Here is a 27,360-nt window from a genome sequence, read left to right as displayed (position 1 = left end):
AGTTGGGCACTGTATATATGTATGAGCCCCCGCTAAAATTGTACATGAAAGCGGGACAGAAGCCCGCCGTCGAGGGGGCGGGGCTTCTTCCTCAGCACTCACCAGCGCCATGTTTTTTCTCCACAGCACCGCTGAGAGGAAGCTCCCCAGACTCTCCCCTGCAGATACACGGTAGAAGAGGGTAAAAAGAGAGGGGGGGCACATAATTAGGCGCAAAAATCAATATAAACAGCAGCTACTGGGTTAACATTAAGTTACTGTGTTATTCCTGGGTTTATAGCGCTGGGGTATGTGCTGGCATACTCTCTCTCTGTCTCTCCAAAGGGCCTTATGGGGGAATTGTCTTCAGATGAGCATTCCCTGAGTGTGTGGTGTGTCGGTACGTGTGTGTCGACATGTCTGAGGTAAAAGGCTCCCCTAAGGAGGAGATGGAGCAAATATGTGTGTGAGAGGGTGTCCCCGTCGACAACGCCGACACCTGTTTGGATATGTGTAATTAAGTGCTTAGGTGAATTTATTGCACAAAAGATTAGAGAACAGACAGGAAATCTACCCATGTCTGTCCCTATGTCGCAGAGACCTTCAGAGTCTCTCAATGATCACTATCCAAAATAATAGACACTGATATCGACACGGAGTTTGACTCCAGTGTCGACTACGATAATGCAAAGTTACAGCCAAAATTTCCCTCCTCTCATGATGAAAAAGAGCGGGAATCTCCAGACAAGAGACTGCAGTTTCCCACAAAGAATTCTCAGGCAGTATCCTTTCCCCACTAGGGCCAGGATATGATGGGAATCTTCCCCTAGGGTGTCACGTTTGCCCAAAAGGTAGCCCTGACGTAACAGCTATTTTCAGGGATCCTGCAGATAGCGTGCAGATTCTGGTACACTAAGACCAACGATTGTGTCGGCATGGGTTTATAGCGCTGTGGCAGCGTGGACAGATACCTTATCAGCAGAGATTGAGACCCTAGTATGTATATATATATATATATATGTATATATAGGGATATATATATATATTAAAGATGCTGTCTTAAGAGATATGTATATATAAAACATGCCCAAAGAGACATGAGTATACTGGGTCCTAGAGTCAAAGCTATGTCGATTTCTGCTTGACGTGTCCTGTAGAATATGCAATGGACAGATGATGCCGACTTAAGAGGCTTATGGAAGGCTGAGGATTGTGTGGAGAAGGGTTCTCGGAACTATAGCTGGTAATACTGATATTTTGCCTTATATTCCTGCACAGCCTAGGAAAGCACGACATTATCAAATGCAGCCTTTCGAATAAAGAAACAAGAAAGTCCGAGGTGCGTCCTTTCTTGCCAGAGACGGGGGCAGAGGAAAGAAGCTGCACAACACAGCTAGTTCCCAGGAACAGAAGTCCTCCCCGGCCTCTACAAAAATCCACTGCATGTCGCTGGGGCTCCACAGGCGGAGCTAGGCCCGGTGGGGGCACGCCTTCGTAAGTTCAGCCACAAGTGGGTTCACTCCCTGTTAGATCCCTGGGCAATAGATATTGTGTCTCAGGGATACAAGCTGGACTTTGAGAAGATGCCCCCTCACCGACGGCCCTGACGGCTTACCCCCACGAGAGGGAAATAGTGTTAAAAGCAATTAAAAAATTGTATCTTCAACAGGTGGTGGTCAAGGTTCCCCTCCTTCAACAAGGAGGGGGTAATTATTCGACCATGTTGTAGTCCCGAAACCAGACGGTTCGGTCAGACCCATATTGAATTTAAAATCCCTGAACATATACCTGTAAAGGTTCAAGTTCAAGATGGAATCGCTAAGAGCGGTCATTGCAAGCCTGAAAGGGGGAGATTTTTTTTTTTTTTTTTTTTTCAATAAATGTTTATTGATTAAAGGTAATAACAGGTTCTAGCAAATTATGGAAGACAGCATTTACAATTCAAGTATTAATAAGTCTATTTGATACAAGCAATAACTGTGTACAAACTTAACATGGCCTGCTGTTGGGGGACTCCCTGGCTGGGGCCTTATCTCAAATTCAAGGTCGCTTCTGGCCGTTCTAGGTGCAGGCTGTCTCATTAAAACATTTCCAAATTTTAAAAGAGTTCAAGAAAAACAGGACAGCGGAGAGTATAGGGCGGAAAGGAAAGAGAAAAAGAAAAAGGGGGGGGGGATAGAGAATCTGAGAAGAGGGGGGAAGGGGGTGGGGGAAGGTCATAACGAACCTTCCATGTCTAGTCTGGTCGGGGGTCCGAAGTATAGGTTTCTAGCTTCAGTCGTTCCCAAGAGGACAGCGGGAGAGCCCAGGTAGAGGATTAGGACCAATGGTCTAGGTCACTACAGCAATGTCGAGTAAGCTTGTGAGGCCTTAAATTCCAGCCAAGGGGACCAAGTAGTCGTAAACCTTTGATTTGTCTCCGGGGTCACCCGCAGTTCCTCCATAGTCATATACCAATCTACTCTGGCGACCCACTCCCTCACAGTAGGAGGTTTAATAGATCGCCAATGAACCGGAATAACCGCTTTGGCTGCGCTATTGAGAAACTTTAATAGAGATTTTTTATATGTTGACAGGGGCCATGAAGTACAGTTGAGAAGCCAGAAAGTAAGCTCCGAGGGAACCCCTGGGTCCACTAACAATTTTGAAATTGCTATAACTTCGTCCCAAAAGGGACGAAGTTCGGGGCAGCTCCACCAGATATGCATCGGGGAGCCCGGTTGGTTATTACATCTCCAACATATATCTGGTACATTGGGAAACATTTTGGCTAATGTTTGGGGACACCTGTACCAACGAGATAAGACTTTAAAATGCGTCTCGAGGACCGAATAACTAGAGGAGCTGGCAAAGGTGGCTTGGAAGCTCCTCTCCCAGTCCTCCTCTGACAAGTCCATCTGCACATCATGGCCCCAGTCCCTAGCATATTTGGGTAGATCTGGGAATTTATTCTCAATCAGAAGTCTATAGCACTTTGAGAGGAAGTGTGATGGGCGAGAAGGTTCCAGGCAGAGGCTCTCAAAAGCTGTTAATGATCTACTTAGGCTCGGGCGTATAGTACTCCCCATGGCAAAATGTTTTAATTGGAGGTATTTCCAAATCTCTGAAGGCGAAAGGTTCCACTTGGATTGCATTAAGGGGAAAGGGATCATCTCTCCACGCTCCACCAGCCCGCCAACACGTGTCACCCCCGCCCTTTTCCAAGAGTCGATTCCCCGGCCTGAGGCTGCTGGTGGAAAATCTGGGTTATTGAACAGTGGGGTCAGAGGGGAATATTTAGAAGAAATATGTGGTAGTACCCTAAGTCTACCCCAACGTGTAAGTGTAGGGCCAATAGTAGGATGGTCTACATGTGGTAGCCTTGAGCGCCAGGGGTAGTATGCAATGGGGGCAGGCAGCACTGTTCCCTCAATATGAACCCACTGTTTTATGTCATGTGGGCGCGACCATTCCATAATTCGGTGAAGGATAATAGCCTCATAATAGAGTGTAAAGTGCGGTAGCTGGAGACCTCCCTTGTGTTTAGGGCGGAAAAGGATGTCGTGTTGGAAACGAGGCCGTTTATCTCCCCAGACAAAGTCCCTCACCAGATTATGTAAATCTCTAAACCACGCTTTGGGAATGGATATCGGGAGCGTCTGGAGGAGATAAAGGACTCTCGGCAAAACATTCATTTTAATGACACTAAGCCTCCCCAACCAGGACAGCCTTCTGTTACCCCAATCCCGGAACTCAGAACGGAGTGAGGTCAATAGTTTTTTTAAGTTTTCGTCAAAAAGGCGTGATAGGTCTTTATGCAGTGTAATCCCCAAGTATTTGAAGCTAGAGGGATGCCAGTGGAAGGGGAAGGATTGTTTAAGGTTGTCAAGAGCTTGGGAGGGCATTGACACGTTCACTGCCACTGACTTAGAGAGGTTAATCTTGAAGTTTGACATGGAACCATATCTATCAAGTTCGGACATCAGGTTGGGGACAGACACCACCGGGTTCGACAAGATAGCTAGCAGGTCATCTGCGAACAGTGCGAGTTTGAATTCTCTACCCCCCGTCGTGAGTCCCGAGATGTTCGGATTTAATCTAATGGCTCCCGCCAAGGCTTCCATACAGAGGACAAAAATTAGGGGCGAGAGGGGACATCCTTGTCTGGTACCATTCCTTATCGTAACCGGGTGGGACAAGTTTCCATTAATTTTGATCCTTGCAGAGGGGGAGTTATAAAGTGCTAAAATGCGGGCCAAACTGACCGGTCCCAACCCCAGGTGACGCAGTACCCCCTCCATAAATATCCAATCAACTCTGTCGAAAGCCTTCTCGGCATCGGTAGAAAGCACCACCATTGGTTCATGTTTGCTCGAGGCCAAGTGCATCAAATCAATGATCTTGGTGGTGTTATCGCGCGCTTCTCTTCCGGGTATGAAACCCACCTGATCCGAATGCACAATGTTGGGGAGTAGCAGCTTCAATCTGTTTGCTATAAGTTTAGCAAACAGCTTGACGTCTGTGTTGAGGAGGGATATGGGTCGGTAACTAGCACATTGAGCCGGGTCTTTCCCATCCTTTGGTATAACCGTAATGAAGGCCTCTAATGATTGAGGGGAGAAACCACGGTCATCAGAGATCTCATTGAATGCCAGTAGCATTTTAGGCAGGAGAGTATTCTTAAAGAGCTTATAATAGGAAACTGTATAGCCATCTGGGCCTGGGCTTTTCCCGGAAGGAGCTTCCTTAAGGGCTTGTTCCAATTCCGGGAGGGAAAAGGGGGAGTCTAGCCAAGCACTCTCATCCGCTGATATTCTAGGGAGTCCCGCGTCACCAAGGTATCCCTCCACCAGATCTCGAGTTGTCGACAGGGATGTCGGGGTTCTAGGTGTCTGGAGATTGTATAGTTTGGTGTAGTAAGCTTGGAAGGTTTCGGCGATGTCCTTTGTAAGGGTGCGGCGGGTCCCCGCCGCATCCTGTATCGACTGTATAAATAGCGTGGCCCTCTGCGCTCGGAGCGCCCTAGCCAGTAGCTTCCCCGGTCTGTTGCCCCATTGATAAAAGCGGTTTCTACAGAGCCTATAGTCCCTCTTAATGTCTGCAAACAACAATGTGTTGAGAGCAGATCTCGTCTCGGTCAGGGCGGTCAGCACCGATGGGGAGGGATTCGTTTTGTGTGTTGTCTCTAAGTCCTTAAGCCGCTGGAGTAAAGCGGTCTTTTCCCCGAGTCTCTCTTTCTTCAGCATGGAGCCTAGCTGTATAAGCTTCCCCCTCAGAACACACTTGTGGGCCTCCCACACCGTGACCCGGGAGACATCTGGTGTCTCATTATTTAGAAAATAATTCTCCAAAGTCTCAAGCAGCTGGGGTTGGAACCTCGTATCCATTAGAAGTTGTTCATTCAACCGCCAGGTACATTGCTTGGAGTGTGGATGGGATGTCCCCAGGGTCAGGTAGACAGGAGCGTGGTCCGACCAAGTAATTAGTCCAATAGCCGTTTCCCTAACTAGATGCAGGAATCTGTGAGGTAGGAGGAAGTAGTCCAATCTAGAGTAAGTGTCGTGGGGTCTGGAGTAGAACGTATAGTCCCTGTCCCCGGGGTGTTGGAGCCGCCAGGTGTCAATCAGCTGGTGGTCGTGGAGAGACTGTCGTACTCTACGGTGCGATGCTAGGGAGGGTCTTGCCGGCGTCCCAGAGATGTCCACCTCTGGTTGGAGGGTCCAATTAAGATCGCCTCCAATAATTGGGATACCCGCCACCAAGGGGGCAATGCGATTGAGAGCCTTCGCCAAGAAACTGGGTTGTGATTGATTAGGAGCGTATAGATTAATAAATGTATACAGCTGATCGAACAGTGTACATTTCACTAAGAGTATCCTGCCCTCCCCCAAAGATTCAGACGTAATTTCTCGAAAAGGCAGACGTTTAGATAGCAGAATAGCTACTCCCAAAGATTTACCTTTGCTGTTATTATTGTAGAAGGAATGTGGGTAGTTACGGTCCTTGAGACCCGGGGCCACTCCCACTTTGAAGTGGGTTTCCTGTAAGAAAGCCACATCGGCTCTGAATGCAAAGAGGTCCCTAAGCAACCTTGAGCGTTTTTCCGGGACATTGAGGCCTTTCACATTAAGGGAAACCAGTTTTATATTTGTCACTTTAGGGTCTACCGCCATCATCTAGAAACCTGTAGGGATTGCTTGGTCCGACCAGAAAGACAGGACAACTCGCACAGCAGAGAGTCACACAGTAGGGGGAGGGGGGGTGGAGAGGGAAAGAAGAAAACAGAAGTAAAGAAAACATAAAGAAGGTAGGTCGATAGACCTAACATAATCCAATATCAGCTGAAGAATTAAACTGAATGAATGAAAACTCTACCGCCTCTCGGGAGCTCGGACGCGCTAATCGCGTCGGAGACCAAGAATGCTCGGGCGGTGCAGGGGCGAACTGGGGGGTCATTGCCGGTCCCAACCCCAACAGGAAATATAACATCACAGTCAGTAATATATCTTAACAGTTCGATCACACAACTTAAGAAAAACAACCACTGAAAAGAAATGGCATTCAACCAGGAACAAGTATCTCCTGCCCGTTCAGCTGGTGAACGTTCGTCGAGTCGAGTGCGATCTCGATGTCTCGGCCACCTCCTTGCAGGGAGAGTGTGCCGCACGGCAAGGAGATCTCTCGAGTCAGCAACAAATCTTTTAAGCTAAGGAAGGATCACTCGGAATGGCTCCAGTGAGTGTTCCGAACCAGGTCGAAACCTTCATCTCTTCGTCGGCTGCGTGGAGGAGCGCTGTTCTCTAGGGGGTCTCGGATTGCGGTGGACAAGGTGCCAGTCGTTGTCGGGGTGGGAGAGTTCAGGTGGGGCGCCGTCGGTCAGGGGCTCCTGCCATTCTGGAAGAGAGACCTGTGGTATTCCCAGCGCTTGGCAGAAAAGGGGCAAGTCGGAGGAGTCTTTAAAGGTGTATTGTGTCCCATTGTGCGAGGTCTGGAGGCCAAAAGGGAAACTCCATCTATATTTAATGCCCAGCTTCCGGAGTTCTGCAGTGAGCGGGTGTAAGGCTCTACGCTTTTGAAGGGTCGTCCACGATAGATCCTGGAAGATCTGAAGTTTATGAGAGGCAGTCTCTATTACATCCATGCGGCGGGTTTTGCGAAGGATCTCCTCTTTTTCCGTGTAATAATGTAGACGACAGATGATGTCGCGGGGGCGATCAGACGGTGCGCCCCTGGGTCTTAGGGCTCGGTGGGCCCTGTCGAACTCGATAATTGAAGCGGGATCACGGCCCAGAATTTCATTGAAAACCGTCGTGAGGAAGTCAATGAGGCAAGCAGGTGCGATATCCCCCTGACCCTCAGGTTATTTCTCCTTCCGCGGTTATCCAAATCTTCTACACGGTCTTGGAGCTGTTGGAGGCAGGACGCCTGCTTGATAACGGTGGCCCTGAGGGCGTTATGTGCAGCTGCTGTGTCTGAAGAGAAGCCTTCGAGCGTAGACAGGCGGGAGCCGATGTGCGTTATTTCTGCCTGAACCGCAGCAATCTCTGAGCGGACCGTTTCCCTGACTCTACCTTCCAAGTGTTCAAAGTCCTGCTTAGTTGGGAGGGCCTGAAGCAGGTTCAGAATCTGGGCGAGACTTCCCGGGTCCGTCGTGGCGTGTGGGGCTGCCGCCTGTGATCCCACTTGGGAAGCAGAGTCCGAGACAGGCGAGAGACGTGGGGTCGAGGGTAGTGAGGCGTCCACCGTGGGGGCGGAGCCCTGGGGGAGAAGAAATTGCCTCATGCCAGCCGAGGTCGGGGTATCCATTGCACGCGTCGGAGTGAGTGTATGTGACTTCTTTCCTCTCCCTTGCGATCCTTTCTTTCCTCTCACCATGGGGCACCTTGGGTACGTCAGTAGAACATCAGAAGTAACGTTGTGTGATTAGAGCATCATCCCGTCAGGGTCAGCACCAGCACGCCACCCCAGAGTCTAGGTGGCTAGCCGGCCATCAGTATAGGAGTAAACTTGCAAAAAAGAAACAGTCAGGCCGCAGGGCCATGGGTTAAGAAAAAATTCCGGGTCCTCTACGGCAAATAAATGGTAGCTGGGTGACACAGTAGGGACTGAGCGCGGAAATGGCAGGGATGAAAGCAGGAGTGAGCTCTACACTTCATGTGACACAGCACAGGGACCAGGGACTGCAGTGAGACATTCAGCTCCTACCTGTGAAGCAGTGTGAATATGGTGCCAGTCGCAAGATGTCTGCCATCCAGCATTAAACAGCAGTTCCCTCCATAGGTTTTTCAGCCGTCCTCCACCCTCTATATAATGTATGCAGTGCAGCCGAGTCTGAGGAGGAGAGAGCGAGAGAGCCGGGTCTCAGGGGTTCAAAATGAGCTTGTTGCAGGAGGTCTCAGGCGCCGAGTGGTGCCAGTCGCAAGATGGCCGCCGGCCGCCAGTCACAGGCACCTCGGCTGATACATCCAGCAGGATCTCCTTTTCCCCTTCTCTTCCAGGGCACTGGGGACTGTCGGGGGCCGAGGAGCGGCGTCCAGGTAGGGTTGGGTGTTCACAGTGCCGATCGGGTCGGGTCCGGGTGACGTCCGTTCTCGGCGGCCCACTTCCAAAATCGAGGCCCCGGCTTTTGTGGCTGGAATAGGCCGCAATCCGCAGGGGGCAGCGTAAGTCCCCCCCGATTCCGCGGCTTCGGTCCCTCAGTGCAGGGAGATCTGGAGGGTCCAGGGGGCAGTTTCTGGGCTGCTGGGTGGACAGGGGCCCAAGTTAGGGCTTAGAAAAGGGGAAAACAGGCTGGAGCTCCCCAGGGACACTTCTTCCCCTGTTGCCGGCCAGACCACGCCGAAAGGGGGAGATTTTATGGTGACTCGGGACATAAAGGATGCATACCTTCATGTCCCCATTTATCCACCTCATCAGGCGTACCTCAGAATTGCGGTACGGGATTGTCATTACCAATTTCAGACGTTGCCGTTTGGTCTCTCCATGGCCTTGAGAATATTCACCAAGGTAATGGCGGAAATGATGGTGCTCCTGCGGAAGCAAGGTGTCACTATTATCACGTACTTGGACGATCTCCTCATAAAAGCGAGATCAAGAGAGCAGTTGTTGAACAGCGTATCACTTTCTCTGGAAGTGTAACGGCAACACGGCTGGATTCTATATATTCCAAAGTCGCAGCTGGTTCCTACAGCTCATCTGCCTCTCCTAGGCATGATCCTAGACACAGACCAGAAAAGGGTTTATCTCCCAATAGAGAGAGCTCAGGAGCTCGTGACGCTGGTCAGGAATCTATTAAAACCAAAACAGGTGTCAGTGCATCACTGCACTCGAGTCCTGGGAAGGAGGGTGGCATCATACGAGGGCATTCCCTTCGGCAGGTTCCATGCGAGGACCTTCCAATGGGACTTACTGGACAAGTGGTCCGGATCACATCTTCAGATGCGTCGGTTAATCACCCATTCCCCCAGGGCCAGGGTGTCTCTCCTGTGTTGGCTGCAGAGTGCTCACCTTCTCGAAGGTCGCAGATTCGGCATTCGGGACTGGGTCCTGGTGACCACGGATGCAAGCCTCCGAGGGTGGGGGGCAGTCACACAGGGAAGAAATTTCCAAGGGCTGTGGTCAAGGCAGGAGACTTGCCTTCACATCAATATCCTGGAACTAAGGGCCATATACAACGCCCTAAGTCAAGCGGATACCCTGCTTCGCGACCAACCGGTTCTGATTCAGTCAGACAATATCACCGCAGTGGCTCATGTAAACCGCCAAGGCGGCACAAGGAGCAGGGTGGCGATGGTAGAAGCCACCAGAATTCTTCGCTGGGCGGAGAATCACGTAAGCGCACTGTCAGCAGTGTTCATTCCGGGAGTGGACAACTGGGAAGCAGACTTCCTCAGCAGGCACGACCTCCACCCGGGAGAGTGGGGACTTCATCAAGAAGTCTTCATGCAGATTGCAAGTCGGTGGGAACTGCCACAGGTGGACATGATGGCATCCCGCCTCAACAAAAAGCTGCAGAGATTTTGCGCCAGGTCAAGAGACCCTCAGGCGATAGCTGTGGACGCACTGGTGACACCGTGGGTGTTCCCGTCGGTCTATGAATTTCCTCCTCTTCCTCTCATACCCAAGGTGCTGAGAATCATAAGGAAAAGAGGAGTGAGAACAATACTCTTCGTTCCGGATTGGCCAAGAAGGACTTGGTATCCAGATCTGCAAGAAATGCTCACAGAGGACCCGTGGCCTCTGCCTCTAACACAGGACTTGTGCAACAGGGGCCCTGTCTGTTCCAAGACTTACCGCAGCTGCGTTTGACGGCATGGCGGTTGAACGCCGGATCCTAGCAGAAAATGGCATTCCGGATGAGGTCATTCCTACGCTGATAGAGGCTAGGAAGGATGTGACGGCTCAACATTATCACCGTAAATGGCGAAAATATGTTGCTTGGTGTGAGGCCAGGAATGCCCCTACGGAGGATTTCCAGCTGGGCCGTTTCCTTCACTTCCTACAGTCGGGAGTGACTTTGGGCCTGAAATTGGGTTCCATTAAGGTCCAGATTTCGGTCCTATCCATTTTCTTTCAAAAAGAACTGGCTTCTCTTCCTGAAGTTCAGACGTTGTAAAGGGAGTGCTGCATATTCAGCCCCCTTTTGTGCCTCCAGTGGCACCTTGGGATCTTAACGTGGTGTTGAGTTTCCTGAAGTCACTGGTTTGAGCCACTCAAAACCGTGGAGTTAAAATTTCTCACGTGGAAGGTGGTCATGCTATTAGCCTTGGCTTCAGCTAAGCGTGTGTCAGAATAAGCGGCTTTGTCACATAAAAGCCCCTATCTGGTTTTCCATATGGACAGGGCAGAAATGCGGACCCGTCCACAATTTCTGCCAAAAGTGGTGTCATCTTTTCATATGAACCAACCTATTGTGGTGCCTGTGGCTACTCGTGACTTGGAGGATTCCGAGTTGCTGGATGTGGTCAGGGCTTTGAAGGTTTATGTAGCCAGAACAGCTAGAGTCAGGAAAACTGAGTCGCTGTTTATCCTGTATGCATCCAACAAGCTGGGTGCTCCTGCTTCAAAGCAAACTATTGCTCGCTGGATCTGTAACACGATTCAGCAGGCTCATTCTGCGGCTGGATTGCCGCTTCCAAAATCAGTAAAAGCCCACTCCACAAGGAAGGTGGGCTCTTCTTGGGCGGCTGCCCGAGGGGTCTCGGCATTACTGCTTTGCCGAGCAGCTAATTGGTCAGGTTCAAACACTTTTGCAAAGTTTTACAAGTTTGATACCCTGGCTGAGGAGGACCTTGTGTTTGCTCATTCGGTGCTGCAGAGTCATCCGCACTCTCCCGCCCGTTTGGGAGCTTTGGTATACTCCCCATGGTCCTTACGGAGTCCCCAGCATCCACTAGGATGTTAGAGAAAATAAGATTTTACTTACCGGTAAATCTATTTCTCGTAGTCCGTAGTGGATGCTGGGCGCCCGTCCCAAGTGCGGACTTCTTCTGCAATACTTGTATATAGTTATTGCTTAAATAAGGGTTATGTTGTGGTTGCATCAGGGTTGATCTGATGCACCGTTGTTGTTCATACTGTTAACTGGGTAAGTTTATCACAAGTTATACGGTGTGATTGGTATGAGTCTTGCCCTGGATTCCAAAATCCTTTCCTTGTACTGTCAGCTCTTCCGGGCACAGTTTCTCCAACTGAGGTCTGGAGGAGGGACATAGAGGGAGGAGCCAGAGCACACCAGTATCCAAATTCTTTCTTAAAGTGCCCTGTCTCCTGCGGAGCCCGTCTGTTCCCCATGGTCCTTACGGAATCCCCAGCATCCACTACGGACTACGAGAAATAGATTTACCGGTAAGTAAAATCTTATTTTTTCTGTGTGGATCTGCAAGTCTCTGCATGGTAGCACCCCTTATTATGTTTAGAATTAGGGTGTGCAGTCTGCCCCTCCCCCTATTAATATTGATTAAAGGGGAACATTTATAATATACCAAAATTGTATATATGGCTACGTCATGTTGGGAGTTGCAGAAACCTGTTTATTGCACCTGTAGTGTATAGATTGTTTTTATTTATACTATATTTATAGGCAGGGCTTCCAGGCACAATGGTCCTGTGTGACCCAGCAATGTCAGGACAGAAATGACCAGTAGGGGCCCAGATTGTCTAGTGCTGGCCACTATCGCCTGTTGCTTTTTTTTTTTTTTTTTTTGTGCTTTATATTCTGACTAGAATAATCATGCTTGCCATCTACAGTATACCAGAACTGACCAGATTATTACAGTATGTCATGTAGTTTATTTAACTAAAAGCAATAGTTTTCATTCACAAAGGACAGGCCAACTTGTATACCCAGTTGTAGGTGGAAACATCTAACAAAGAAACAGGTGCCTCCTTGTGCCATATTTCCAATATGAGCAATACATGGGCCTGAGTCAGATGCGGTAACCTACACAACTGCAGTTTTTAAAGCTACGGTACTGTGAAGCAATGCAAGTGTAGCAGCCGCACAGAAAAAAACAGACTCCCACCAGAGCCATTGCAATATCTCAGCAACAGCGTACTCCATCGCATCTGCCGCTCAGATGCGGGGAACATCTACTCCTTGATTGTGTCTGTGGCGTCGTGAAATGTGGCCGAGGCAGCTGCCACGCTGGTGCCATCTGTTCTGCGTATGAGATCGCAGTTGGATGCCGAGACATGCCCGAAAACTGTTGCGACTCGCCTGTGTTTTTGCTGCCACTCTCCAGTACCTCCTCCAAGATAAGAAGGAAACATAGCACACCTCATGTTACATATATTTAATGAAAAGCTCATGCCGATTAAAAACGTACAATATATAAAAAACAATATGGCTGATCTGATAAGACTCCAAACACTGGATATCATGATCTGTTGTACCCAGTCTGAAGCAAACAAATACCCAATGCATTGTGTCCTGCTCCACCAGTGTGGACAGTATGACTTCCTCAGGGGTATAAATGCACATGACAATTTACCAGCTACAGTATAAATACCTGTTATGTTCTATGTACTTGGAATCCAGGAGATAGGGTGGCAGCAGAAGAGTTCCGAGTACGGATGCATGAAGCTGCGACAAAACTAAGTTACGCAGCAACACCTAACGAAATCCCTGCCTCCGTTTTCCTTCCCTGTGGTTGATTAACGCCTGTGAGACTATGGTTTCTTGTGCCCACGGCAGCCGCGTTTGAATGGGCGAATTAGGTCCGCCCAGACTCCGATGTCCCCTGGTCTTACTAGGTGACAAGGCGTTAACCGAGACAGAGAGATAATAAGGGGAAAACTAACTAAGAACGACAAGACACTAAAGAAGAAGGATACAGAAAATAACAAAATAGTTTATGTGCGGCGCGGCCACCAGGAACAACAGCAAATCAAAGTAATGCCGCCAACTGCCAAATACGAACCCATCGTAATAAGGTGAGGACAGCTATGCGGAAGCCCCCGCAAAAATGACACAACCAAAAACAGATAACGAGAACACGGCTTCAGCCGTAAAATGCGGCAAAGCCGCTACTCACGACACCACGGAAGGTGCGCACAGGAAACGAACAGAACCCCGAGGTTTCGGACACCAGACCACTCCACTGGAAGACAAACACGGAGGACAGCAGGAAACGATCCCTCAGACCGGTCTCTGGGAACTGGACCCCGGATGCTGGAGTAGACAAGCTGGAAGCAGAAACACCAGAGGCAGGAAGACAGGCTCCACAGGAAGCTATCACTGGCTATCTGATTCTGGCTCCCATAAAAAGGACCTGCTGACCTATCACAGGAGAGCCAGCAGACCAGCACCCTAGACCCAATTTGTCCCAGCTGCTAACAGGCACGCAGCGCGCGGCGTCCCGGCTGCTTAGTAACGGCCGGGACTGAAGTGCAGGGCGGCCGCCTGGCGTCCCCGTTTGCTAGGCAATATCTTAGACAACAGTCAAATCCAAAACAGGTTTTTTAGTCCCAAAATGGTGGAAACCAGATAGCTTGACTATCAGATACAAGGGACCTGCTTACTAAGCTAATAACCTATCCAGTTAGTCTACGGCAAAATGTCCGATGGCAGAACTGCAAAAAAGGGAGTGCACTGCAATAGTATCACCACCCACTTAATTATACTGTATAATATATTACACCAGCGTCTAATAAACACTTCAACAAATTGTGATATAAGTTTTGAATATGAGTAGTCACATACATATTAGGCATGAAATAACTCATAGGCCAGTGAAACTGCAGCATTACAATGTAAGATCTATAACTCCACGTAAGTATAGGAGGACCATCACTGCGCCTTCATTTCACATAGCTGCCAATCTACTTGTTGTTTCATTAGCCACTGTTTCTCAGTGTGACATTTTATGGTCTACATCCACAGTAATCTGTACTGTCAATTTCTAGATAGATGACAATAAAACTGGCAGGACTGATGATGATCCAATTAGGGTGCCCTTTCTATTCTCTCCAGTTCAGTAGATCAGTGGTGATCTGAGGCTGTTTGTTAATGCTGATTCTCTATTCATTTTACAATCAGTCTGCCTTTATCACTGAAGACATCATTTAATGTAAAAGCAAATGACACAGTCTTATGTGCTGTTACCATATAACCTCAGTTTGTCGTTTTATTTTCTTATAACAGAAGTTGGGAGAAGAGAGTTAAGGATCGCATAGAGATGTCGCTGCCATTTCGAAAAGACTTTGACAAGTACAAAAATATAAATGAGGATGAAATCCTTAATAAACTGTCCGAAGATGAATTAAAACAGCTGGAGAACGTACTAGAGGAACTCGATCCTGAGGTATGTGTAATGGGAAGGCTGACATCATCTAGTGTCATTCAGAGACAGGTACTTTGCCATGTTTGGGATATCCATTTGTGTGTGCAGAGGACAATGCGTGAGAGGGAACAAGAGTAATAACAATGAGGGGAATGGGATTAGAAAACCGCACATTAAATAGTAAAAACATTTATATTTATCAATCTAATTTAAAACGATCTATCAATAAGACTAACAGATGGGAGAACTAATAACAAATATATATAGGAAAATCACAGAAGCCAATGAAGGATCAGGGTGGGCTGAGGGTGTTATCAGCCATTTGGTGCTATACAAGGGCCTCCTCTAGACTGAATATACAACCAAATGCCATATTTAGGGTAACATGGGTGAATGGAATGGTAAGATTGACCTGCATTCAACCATTGACTGAATGCAGCTCAGATCATGGTAGCTGAAATAATGATCCTCTGTCAAGAACTACATCAGAGCATTATAACTGCATTTACCAGAAGGAATATTTATTTACACTTTGAGCTGCATTCGGCAAGCATTTATATGTATACTGTACCAATAGTGCAGTTTGTTTTGGCTGTAAAGCTAAAAATTACAACTACTACCTTTTATAGAACAATGAATTACACCATAACTAAGATTAATATCACAGGCAGAATTCCTTCTGAATGTTTCTATGGTTTATTGAATAGAAGAATGTTAGGAGAACCAGACCTAAGAGATGTGAAATCCATCAATACCTTACTGGGGGATCCGGTCTGAAGATCGACAGTGTCTAGGTCGACAATGTTTAGGTCGACCACTATAGGTCGACAGTCACTAGGTCGACATGGATGGAAGGTCGACAGGGTTTCTAGGTCGACATGTGTTAGGTCGACAGGTCTAAAGGTCGACATGAGTTTTTCAAAAAAAATTTCTTTTTTTTAATTATTTCATACTTAACGATCCACGTGGACTACGATTGGAACGGTAAAGTGTGCCGAGCGAAGCGGTAGCGGAGCGAAGGCACCATGCCCGAAGCATGGCGAGCGAAGCGAGCCATGCGAGGGGACGCGGTGCACTAATTTGGGATCCCGGTCACTCTACGAAGAAAACGACACAAAAAAGAAAAAATCCTCATGTCGACCTTTAGACCTCTTGACCTAGCACATGTCGACCTAGAAACCCTGTTGACCTTCCATCCATGTCAACCTAGTGACTGTCGACCTATAGTGGTCGACCTAAACATTGTCGACCTAGACACTGTCGATTTGATGAACCACACCCCCTTACAGGGGTTACAGGTGAGGACAGAGCATGCATTATATTCTGCACCTCAGATATGGCAGCACCCACCACTGGTGGTGCAGTATGTGACTGGTTTCTCAGGCCATAGGACCCACCCACTGGCTTTCTGCTACTTAATTTGGCCGATATGGACCTGTCTTGACTGTATGGAGAAGTAAAAGATGAATCAGAACTGGTTCATCTCCTAACCTCTATGGTTTTCCTGGAGTTAAGGCCTGCTGGTAATATCACTAATATCATATGATTGAAAAATGCAGATATCTATTGTTCCTTTTGATTCTATTTTTTACTAATGATGGAATTGTCATCTTGCCGAGAGACAGGGTGAAAGGGTCAATTTATTGGCAAGGGCTCTACACAAGGATTAGATGTGTAATTTCAAAGTACAATAATTAAATTCTGTTTTGCTAGCCTGCAGCACTACACCTAGATACAATTAGAGGACAGGTCAAGTTTTCTTGTGATGGATGTTTTACAAAAAGTCCTCGGTTCCATCAACCCATTGTAGTGTTCATGATTTGCTGATGTTTTCAGTAATTGCAAAGAGGAAATGTTGCCACAATTTTTTAAATTGTATTTTTTTTTTATTCCTAGAAATGTTCCTTGTGTTCCTTCTTTAACTTTAAACCAAATCCATGTCAAAATACATTAAAGATAATTTAGAAAAAGTATTAATCCGCAATCCCCCCTTTCCTGTTGGAGCTGCATTCTTCTTCATTGGAAGCATAACACCATTTTCTCAAACCCTATATTGACTAAAGAGGCAATACAAATACCATAGAGAACCACTATGGAATTACTTTGATCTCCAAAGTATTTGTTCAAATTCTTGAAGCCACCATCTTTTACAAGCTCTGTTTCTAGGGGAATATACAATGTCTGGCTGATGAGTGAAACACTGTCTCTAGAATCCATGTGTTGGCCACTATGAATATCTTGTGTCTTTTTAGACTATAACGTGCTTCAGCTGTTTATCATAATTTTCTTAAAGAAATCGTCAGTGAGTATTAATTTAATGTAGTAAACCTAGATAATGAGCTGTTTTATTCACAGGACTCACATGTTAAGTCTGTTTTACAATGGCTTCAGGAGAAAGGCTTGTATGCCAAGTTATAAAAATGTGTTTTTGAGCAATTTCAAGTTCCATTTTTAATTTTCAAAATATTTCAATATTTATTTTGCAAATTTATACAAGAAATGTATCTGAATTCCTGACCTGGCCACAACCTATAGGGCTGTAAGATTTGCAGTGTTTTTTGGGGATTTATTAAGGTTTGAGATAGAATCAAATGTACTCCAACAGTACCACTCCCATTACATCTGTCACCATAAAGTGACACACCTTCTCTACTGCCACTGTACTAAAACTTACCAATGGTTTTCTATATTTGATTTCATCCTCGAGGCAGCTGCCTCTTTGGTGTAATGGCAATACTGTACCACTAGTGTAACTTGGTAGACATTATCTCTGATTCTTTATCAATTTCTTTTCCTATCTGCATTACTTCTTACATAGGTTTATAATCCTCATTGTTTGGACAAATGGACAGATTTTATGCATCTTCCTTTATTTTGTTCTTGGACACGTTTGTAACTGCCCACGTCTGCTAATATCTAAAAGTTTGCTCAGTGCATTGCCAAGCATCAGGTTTATTTAGTTTTTTGAGCAGTATTCTTTATTGCTTGTCTTCTCTACTGCTGCTGATTTACTGATCAACCCTGCCATTCCTGTAACCCTGATCTTTGGATCATTTTTGTACCTGTGCTGCCATCCTGTCTCTGGTGTGCCCCAGTTGCTTGTGTCTTGTCCCTAGTTTTCTGGTCCTTTTGTATAACAGCTGTACAGTGAACATGGGGCAATTATCTGTGGGTGTTACTCCATGACTTCCAACCAGGGGTTAAAGTGGGCTGGAACTGGGCGGAATTGAATTCCATCACCTGTAATGGTATGTGGAACTGGTTCCACCTCTGCCATGGCCCTGCATAGTAAGTCTCACAAAGAGCGCGCGCCGACACCCGCATCAAAAGATGATGCTGATGATGCTAGTATCACTGTCGGGCTGCAGCCTGCTCCCCCTTCTCAGGTCCTGGCAGCTCCATGGTCCTCCTCTGCCGGCGGCCTGCCCCTCCTGTGTCTGTGGACCTGTGTTCTCATCCTGAAGTCATGGCGGCTTCTTTTCCAACAGATGTGACGACATGCTGTCACCACTGCTGCAGTGAAGAGGATCTGTAAAGAGGAGCAGGCACTGTGCATGCAGAAGAAAAGTAGAATGTCAGAGGGGGCTGGAGGTACACAGGAACATGAGCTTCTGGCGGGACACATGGAGGGAGGGGTTTCTGCTGGTGGAACACAGGGGCATGAGGCTGCTGAAGTGACACGAGCAAGGAGCTGCTAAAGGGACATGGGCGGTGAACTACTAGAGGGGCAGAGGGGGAGATGAGCTTCTGGAAAGACACAGGTATGGGGGTGAGCTGCTGAAGGGATACAGTAGCAGGTAGCTGCTGGAGCGACACATGGGCAGGTAGCTGATGGAGGGACACAGGGCAGGGAGATGCTGGAGGCACACAGGGCAGTAAGCTGATGGAGGGACACAGGGGCAGGTAGCTGATGGAGGGACACAGGGCAGGTAGCTGATGGAGGGACACAGGGCAGGGAGATGCTGGAGGGACACAGGGCAGATAGCTGATGGAGGGACACAGGGCAGTGAGCTGCTGGAGGGACACAGGGCAGGGAGATGCTGGAGGGACACAGGGCAGGTAGCTGATGGAGGGACACAGGGCAGGGAGATGCTGGAGGGACACAGGGCAGATAGCTGATGGAGGGACACAGGGCAGGGAGATGCTGGAGGGACACAGGGCAGATAGCTGATGGAGGCACACAGGGCAGTGAGCTGCTGGAGGGACACAGGGCAGATAGCTGATGGAGGGACACAGGGCAGGGAGATGCTGGAGGCACACAGGGCAGTGAGCTGCTGGAGCGACACAGGGCAGGTAGCTGATGGAGGGACACAGGGCAGGGAGATGCTGGAGGCACACAGGGCAGATAGCTGATGGAGGCACACAGGGCAGTGAGCTGCTGGAGGGACACAGGGCAGGGAGATGCTGGAGGCACACAGGGCAGGGAGATGCTGGAGGCACACAGGGCAGTAAGCTGCTGGAGGGACACAGGGCAGGTAGCTGATGGAGGGACACAGGGCAGGGAGATGCTGGAGGCACACAGGGCAGTGAGCTGCTGGAGCGACACAGGGCAGGTAGCTGATGGAGGGACACAGGGCAGGGAGATGCTGGAGGCACACAGGGCAGTGAGCTGCTGGAGGGACACAGGGCAGGGAGATGCTGGAGGGACACAGGGCAGGTAGCGGATGGAGGGACACAGGGCAGGGAGATGCTGGAGGCACACAGGGCAGTGAGCTGCTGGAGGGACACAGGGCAGGGAGATGCTGGAGGGACACAGGGCAGGGAGATGCTGGAGGCACACAGGGCAGTGAGCTGCTGGAGGGACACAGGGCAGGGAGATGCTGGAGGGACACAGGGCATGTAGCGGATGGAGGGACACAGGGCAGGGAGATGCTGGAGGGACACAGGGCAGTGAGCTGCTGGAGCGACACAGGGGCAGGTAGCTGATGGAGGGACACAGGGCAGGGAGATTCTGGAGGCACACAGGGCAGTGAGCTGCTAGAGGGACACAGGGCAGGTAGCTGATGGAGGGACACAGGGCAGGGAGATGCTGGAGGGACACAGGGCAGGTAGCGGATGGAGGGACACAGGGCAGGGAGATGCTGGAGGCACACAGGGGCCGGTAGCTGATGGAGGGACATGCGGCAGGAAGGTGTTGGAGGGACAATAATGGTGAGTTGCTGGTAGGATACAGAGACAGTGAGCTGCCAGTGTTTTACAGTAGGGGTGAGCTGCTGGATGGACACAAGAGGGTGGGCTGTAGAAGCTCAGGGAAAAGGTGCTAAAAAGATGCAGGTGGGGATGTTGTTGGGAGTGAAGACGCAGGGGGGATGATGCTGGTAAAATATAGGAAGATGATGCAGGGGGATGGCGTTGGAGGGATGCAAGTGGGATGGCATTGGAGAGACATCAGGGGTATGGCGTGGGAAAGACGCAGAGGGGTAATGATGCTGGTAAAACCAGGGACATGCGGTGAGGTCAATTTCTCAGGAAGCACTGGCTAGCACCAGAGACAGATTTACAGAAAATGTATGAACCAAAGGGTTCATGTGGGCATTATACACAGGTGTAGTAGTATATACTGCTGGAAATTTGGTGAGTTTTGATCAGAAATGTGCAGTAAAGATAAGAAGGTGAGGCACTGCAGTTTTGACTATAAAAAAATGATTAGAATAATGCAAAGAAGATATTTCTAATATATTATTTGTATTTTTCATATACTTTATATGGTCAAAACTGTGACGTGTAAGTAAGTGTGAGAGGAAAGACCCTGCCTCACCTCACCGCACGTCACTGGGTGAAACACAGCCATGTGGATGACATTGGAGAGATGCAGGGGGGATGATGCTGACAAAGCAGTTTATGTGACCTAACATTGTAGTCTCAGCTGGTGTCAGAAGTGCTAAAAAAGCATCTAAAATATATTTCATACTATAATAGCCACTAAAGAGTGTTGGGCCTAGGCGGCTCTTTAAATTTTACTATATACGACAGTGCAGTGACGTGCGGTGAGGTGAGCCAGAGCATTTCCTGTCTTTCTCCACTATACTCCAGAGTTTTGACTATATAAATTATCCATAGACAAAAAACCTTACGGTTTCACATGTCCCATTAAGGCTTCTTAGACATGATCGAAATTTCAGAAACCTGTTGTAACTCTTCCACTCAAACTCCAAAAAGCAATGAAATTCCGATCATTAAGGCTGACGCCTTAATGGACGTGTTCCTTGCGCAATACAGATATGGTATGCCATCACAGCCTGTGGGTAAGTGCAGATTCAGCACTCTCACAGAGTGAGATTGCTGTCACTCACACAATGGTGGAGCTGCTAATTCACAGATTTGTGTGCTCATTGGAATACACACATGCAGTCTATGCAACTGAAGGTCTGAGCAGTTTTGTGGTGCTCCCATCCCACACAGTGCCCACAACCATCCCATTCGGTCACCACAACAATCCCACCGTGTTACAACAGCTTCTCACTCCATACATCCATCTCACTTAGTATACACATTTAGCTCCCTCAAAATATCTTGGTTAATTCCTAAAACTATAATACCACATCTACTGTCTATGCATCTACACTTGCTTCCCCTATACACCTCCATGCTGCTGTCTTCCCCTATCCCTACTGCTGTGTTCTCCCATCTGTGCTAGTCTGTACTAACTTATCTGCACCATCTGTCTTTCCGCACCTGTGCCTTGTCTGTATCACCGTTTCCTTCTCTCTGTACTGCTCAGTGTTTCCCTCTTCAACGTCACTCTGTCTCCTCCAGTACAGGGCACACTGTCTTCTCTCCCATCTGCACCAGTTTTCTACCCATCCAAGCCAGTGTTTTCAACCCATCTGCACCATTTCCCCCATCTGCACCGCTCTGTCTCCCTTCCCATACTTTGTGCTTAATCTACCCCCTATCCACACCACTCTTACCCCATTCATGTAGCCGACATCCTGAAGGTAAATTTCGTGGGTCCTGCGCTCTTGGCAGGGAAATTACCGCCACAGCCCACCCCCCAGTGGTCCGGAAACGCCTCCGTTGTGCAGACCATGCCCTGCCAATGGCCTTCTAACGCTGTTTGCACACCCCCTCCTTCCCCGCAACCCCCTCTGCCTATCAATCAGGCAGGGTGATCGCAGCCAGTGAGATGCTGATAGCATCTCACTGGGCTCCTGGGGTACGTACGCGCAGTGCAGCCATTGCACGTGCGCACCTCACAAACTAATTCAGACTGTGATCGCTGCTGCTGCGGTCTGAATTACCCCGTGTTTCTTTGTCTCCCCCCCCCATCAGTGCTGCTTAGTGTTCCCTCTATCCACACACTTCTGTTCCCCCATCCACACCGCTCTCCTCCCTTCAATCAACAACACTCATACCTCATCTGAGCAGCTTTGTCTTCCGCTCAGACCTTCAGTTGCATAGACTGCATGTGTGTATTCCAATGAGCACACAAATCTGTGAATTAGCAGCTCCACCATTGTGTGAGTGACAGCAATCTCACTCTGTGAGAGTGCTGAATCTGCACTTACCCACAGGCTGTGATGGCATACCATATCTGTATTGCGCAAGGAACACGTCCATTAAGGCGTCAGCCTTAATGATCGGAATTTCATTGCTTTTTGGAGTTTGAGTGGAAGAGTTACAACAGGTTTCTGAAATTTCGATCATGTCTAAGAAGCCTTAATGGGACATGTGAAACCGTAAGGTTTTTTGTCTATGGAATTTCATCGCTTTTTTTAAATTTATTTTTTTTATTCAGAAATGTAAAATTTCACTGTAAAAATAAACATTTGATTTTTTAAATGTTTAATGAAAATTTTCGTATAACATCACTGTTCTGTGCAAAATAATTTTATTTACCAAACCGAATTGTTTAAGGTCCGTACACACTTAACGATTTAATGAGCGACGTCGCTCATTTTCCCCCTCCTTGAGCGACGTCGCTCGTTTTATCGTTAAGTGTATATGCCACCAGCGACGAACGATGCGCTGCCCCGCGGGTCGGCAACAATCGTCGCTGTCGGTAGGGCATGCATGAAGGATGTGGACTGTCATCCACGACCTTCATGCAGGGCTGGCGGGGGCGTGACGTCACTGAGTGATATGAGCGGTCATATCGCTCAGTGTGTAAAGTCGGCCGCCGGCCGGCCCGGGAGGGGGAAACATTAGACGATGTCGCTCACAGAGCGACATCGTTTAATGTGTATGGGCCTTTAGACTTTGGTCAAAATATTTTGCTGCCTTTGCAGCTGATGCAGGGAGGGGGGTAGGCGGCAGCAGCCTGTAACTGAGGCTGGAGGTAGGCGTGAAATGCATTGCTTGTACGTGTGAGTGCGTGGTGTCAGGTGCTGCGCGTGTATATGTGTGTGTGTCAGGTCCTATGTGTGTGTGTGTGTGTGTGTGTGTGTGTGTGTGTGTATGTGTGTGTCAGGTGCTGCGTGTATATATGAGTGTGTCTGATGGTGCGTGTGTATGCGTCAGCTGCCGCACGTGGGTGTGTGTCAGGTGTTGCGGGTGTATTTGTGTGTGAGTATCAGGTGCTCCGCGTGTGTACAAGTGTATGTCTGGTGCTGCGCATGAATACGTATGTCTGTGTCAGGTGCTGCGCGTGTACATGAGTGTGCGTCAGGTGCTGCGCGTGTACATGAGTGTGCATTAGGTGCTGTGCGTGTACATGAGTGTGCGTCAGGTTCTGCGTGTGTACATGAGTGTGCATTAGGTGCTGCGCGTGTACATGTGTGTGCGTCAGGTGCTGCGCGTGTCTGTGTGTGTGAGTAAGGTGCTGCGTGTGTATGTGTGTGTCAGGTGCTGCATGTGTATATTAGTGTGTCTGATGGTGTGCGTGTATGTGTCAGGTGCTGCGTGTATATGTATGTGTCAGGTGCTGCGTGTACATGCATGTGTCAGGTGCTGCATGTTTATTTTATTGTGTCTGATGCTACGTGTGTGTGTCAGGTGCCGCATGTGTATATGTGTGTGTGTCAGGTGTTGCGCGTGTATGTGTGTGTCAGGTGCTGCATGTTTATTTTATTGTGTCCGATGCTACGTGTGTGTGTGTCAGGTGCCGCACGTGTATGTGTGTGTGTGTCAGGTGTTGCGCGTGTATGTGTATGTCCGGTGCCGTTCCCCTTCTTCCCATCCCAGCTCTCTCTGTAGAATACAGCTCTGCACCCAGAGAGAGGGAAAGACCAGGGGGCTGATCATTGCACTGCTCACTTTTTGGTCATGAGTTCGGCCTCCTGTTTCTTCCAGTGCTGAGTTCCTGCAGCCCAGCCCTCCCTGTTGTGCCAGAGAATCAGCCCTTCCTTCCCCTGCCAGAGAGAGAGAGCCCGAGGCAGAGACACTCTTCCCGTAGCTGGCCTACCCCCAGTACTTCAGCACTGGCCATGCGGCAGTCAACAAAGGAGACCAGCAGGGGGTCCTGGCAGCATCAGCTGTGGCCGCAGCTGGATCGGGGAGGCCTGCAGTGTCTGAGGTGGGCAGCACTTCCTCCGCCGCTGTCACCTTCCCCTGCCGGAGAGAAAGCCAGAGACATACCCTTCCTGCAGCTGGGCTACCCCTAGTACCTCAGCGCTGGCCAGGCAGAAGTCTATGGAGGGGACCGGCAGGGGTTTCGGGCCGCAGCAGCAGCGGCCGCAGCCAGATCAGGGAGGCCTGCAGGGTCAGAGCTGGGCAGCACTTCCACCAACACTGTCACCTCTGTGCTGGGCATGTACACCAGTCCGTACGGACGGAGGTGTCCACAACAGGCAGCAGTATAATGAGTCCGACAAACTCATTACACGCTGCCCACTGCTGCGCCGCATGCCCTCGATGGAGGAAGCCTAGATGCGGTCCCCAGCTGCAGCGAGGGAGAAGGGTGATCACATCACCCTTCAACCCGGCACCTCACAATCAGCTGGGGATCTGCAGTAGCTTCATCTCTCTCTTCCTCTCCCTCTCTGACAGCACAGCAGCCCCTCTGGGTCCCATGTAGCTCTGCCCCCCTGCTCACAGTTCACTCGGCCTCTCCTGATTAAAAAGAAAATAAGAGCCTGACCTGCTGCTCAGATGCGAGGAGAGGACGGGCGGTAGGTCCTCTGTGAGTGCACTACACAGCAAAATTAACTGACTCCTCACAACAGTGTGGACTGCGGGCGACGTCAGACGCCAATTTGGGTGTGCTTGCCGCACTACCTGCCCATCAAGCCCAACGTGGTGCCATGGTGCCAGCCCCGCCCACTATACGGATTCCATTTTGTATTAGGAATCCTATAACAGCATTCCGACATCCCTCCCTATGACGCTGCCATCCATACACTGCCGCTCTCATACATCCGTACACCGCCACTCTCATACATCCGCACACTGCCGCTCTCACACAACTGTACACTGCTGCTCTCATACATCCGTACACTGCCGCTCTCATACATCCGTACAACCCCGCTCTCATACATCCGTACAACCCCGCTCTCATACATCCGCACACTGCCGCTCTCATACATCCGTACAACCCCGCTCTCATACATCCGCACATTGCCGCTCTCATACAGCCGCACACTGCCGCTCTCATACAGCCGCACACTGCCGCTCTCATACAGCCGCACACCACCGCACTCATACATCCACACACCACCGCACTCATGCATCCACACACCACCGCACTCATGCATCCACACACCACCGCACTCATGCATCCACACACCACCGCACTCATGCATCCACACACCACCGCACTCATGCATCCACACACCACCGCACTCATACATCCACACACCACCGCACTCATACATCCACACACCACCGCACTCATACATCCACACACACCGCACTCATACATCCACACACCACCGCACTCATACATCCACACACCGACGCAGTTATACAGCCGTACACTGCCGCTCTCATACAGCCGTACACTGCCGCTCTCATACATCCGCACACTGCCGCACTCATACAGCCGCACACTGCCGCACTCATACAGCCGCACACTGCCGCACTCATACAGCCGCACACTGCCGCTCTCATACAGCCGCACACTGCCGCTCTCATACAGCCGTACACTGCCGCTCTCATACAGCCGTACACTGCCGCTCTCATACAGCCGTACAACCCCGCTCTCATACATCCGCACACTGTTGCTCTCATACAGCCGCACACCGACGCAGTTATACAGCCGTACACTGCCGCTTTCATACATCCGCACACTGCCGCACTCTTACAGCCGCACACTGCCGCTCTCATACATCCACACACCGCCGCACACCACCACACGCATACAGCCGCACATCATCGCACTCATACAGCCGCACACCGACGCAGTTATACAGCCGTACATTGCCGCTCTCATACATCCGCACACTGCTGCTCTCATACATCCGCACACTGCCGCTCTCATACATCCGCACACTGCCGCTCTCTACATCCGCACACTGCCGCTCTCATACATCCGCACACTGCCGCTCTCATACATCCGCACACTGCCGCTCTCATACAGCCGTACACTATCGCTCTCATACATCCAACCACTTCCACTCACATCTATACATACATCTACACATCCAATCCCCGCCCAAGGGAACACTGAAATCACTATCACTTTTCCCCGGGGTGTGACCACAGCCAGCCACTACTCCGGCCACCTTCTTGTGACACCAAAATGCATCTTACCTATCATCAGGGTGGTGCTGCTGCTGGGGGCGGGTTGCTGCCTCAGTCTCCTGGTTGGTGCTGCGATTGGAGGGGGTACTGCTTCCCTGTGCTGCCACTGTCTCCCGGATCATCGTGCCGCTGGCTGAATTGCAGCTTGACGCTACTGCTGCCGGGAGTAACAGCTTCCTGACTGTTGTTGCCGGTGGCTGCCTACTGCTCATTGCCGCCGGAACACTGACCGGCTCGGCAGTGATGCTGGCGGAGGAGTAGTGGCGGTGGGGTGGGGGGTGCCTGCTCCCTTCCCTCGAGCATGCCGCAGTGCAAAAAAATAAATAATAAATAGAGAGCATACCAGGGTGAGAGTCTGTATGGATCACAGTGATTACACGGGGCACAGCATAAGGACACCTTGCTGTGAGGGGCTCTGCCCACACAGATTGCTGCACCCTCTCTGATGTCAGCCGCTGCCCTCTCGTTCTCTGGGCGGCCAGTTCCAGTGTGAGGTAGGAGAGGAAGAGAACACACAGGAGAGCAGCCCTGATATATAACAGAGGTGGAAGTTCTATAGGCAGCAGAGACGGAGACCAGCCAGCCAGTCTCCCAGTGCCCTGATCACTACACGCCGCCAGCACAGCATTACAGGAGGTTCCTATAGTGCTGCCCTGAGCTAACAGGTGTGTGTACTAAGTGTACCCCGTACAGTGTGCTGCGCCCTGGTGTCTCTGAGAGGGGTGAGGTCACCGTGCCGCTTTAGTATATGGCTTTTCCTTAGTACTGTACATTACAGCCCTGCACTAGTAGTGGCAACTCTGCCCTATGTGAACCTGTGAGGTTATTTTCCTATTTACAGAATAACCGGGGAGAAGGCGGCCATATTGCGGCTCTCAAGTGAAGGCCCTCTAGTACACCCCCTGCTGGCGGCCACTGCGCAGGCGCAACAAATTGAAATGCCCTATCTCTATAATGGGGCATATTTCTCTTAATTAAAAAAAACCTGTAACTTTCCGAA

The 27,360-nt window shown here is 49.5% G+C and overlaps 1 protein-coding gene across 1 annotated transcript in view; it reads left to right on the top strand.

Annotated features, from left to right (window-relative positions):
• LOC134932054 (tropomodulin-2-like) overlaps positions 1–27,360 on the top strand; it is a 169,967-nt gene that overhangs the window by 46,751 nt on the left and 95,856 nt on the right. Inside the window, exon 2 of the mRNA XM_063926088.1 lies at positions 14,603–14,762. Coding sequence (XP_063782158.1) covers positions 14,637–14,762 — 126 coding nt within the window. The 5' untranslated portion in view covers positions 14,603–14,636. The remainder of the gene's footprint in view (positions 1–14,602; positions 14,763–27,360) is intronic.

This window comes from Pseudophryne corroboree, chromosome 6 (assembly GCF_028390025.1).
Source record: "Pseudophryne corroboree isolate aPseCor3 chromosome 6, aPseCor3.hap2, whole genome shotgun sequence".
Classification (NCBI taxonomy): domain Eukaryota; kingdom Metazoa; phylum Chordata; class Amphibia; order Anura; family Myobatrachidae; genus Pseudophryne; species Pseudophryne corroboree.
The sequence above is the reverse complement of the archived record's forward strand: the minus strand, read 5'-3'. Positions and strand labels throughout refer to the sequence as shown.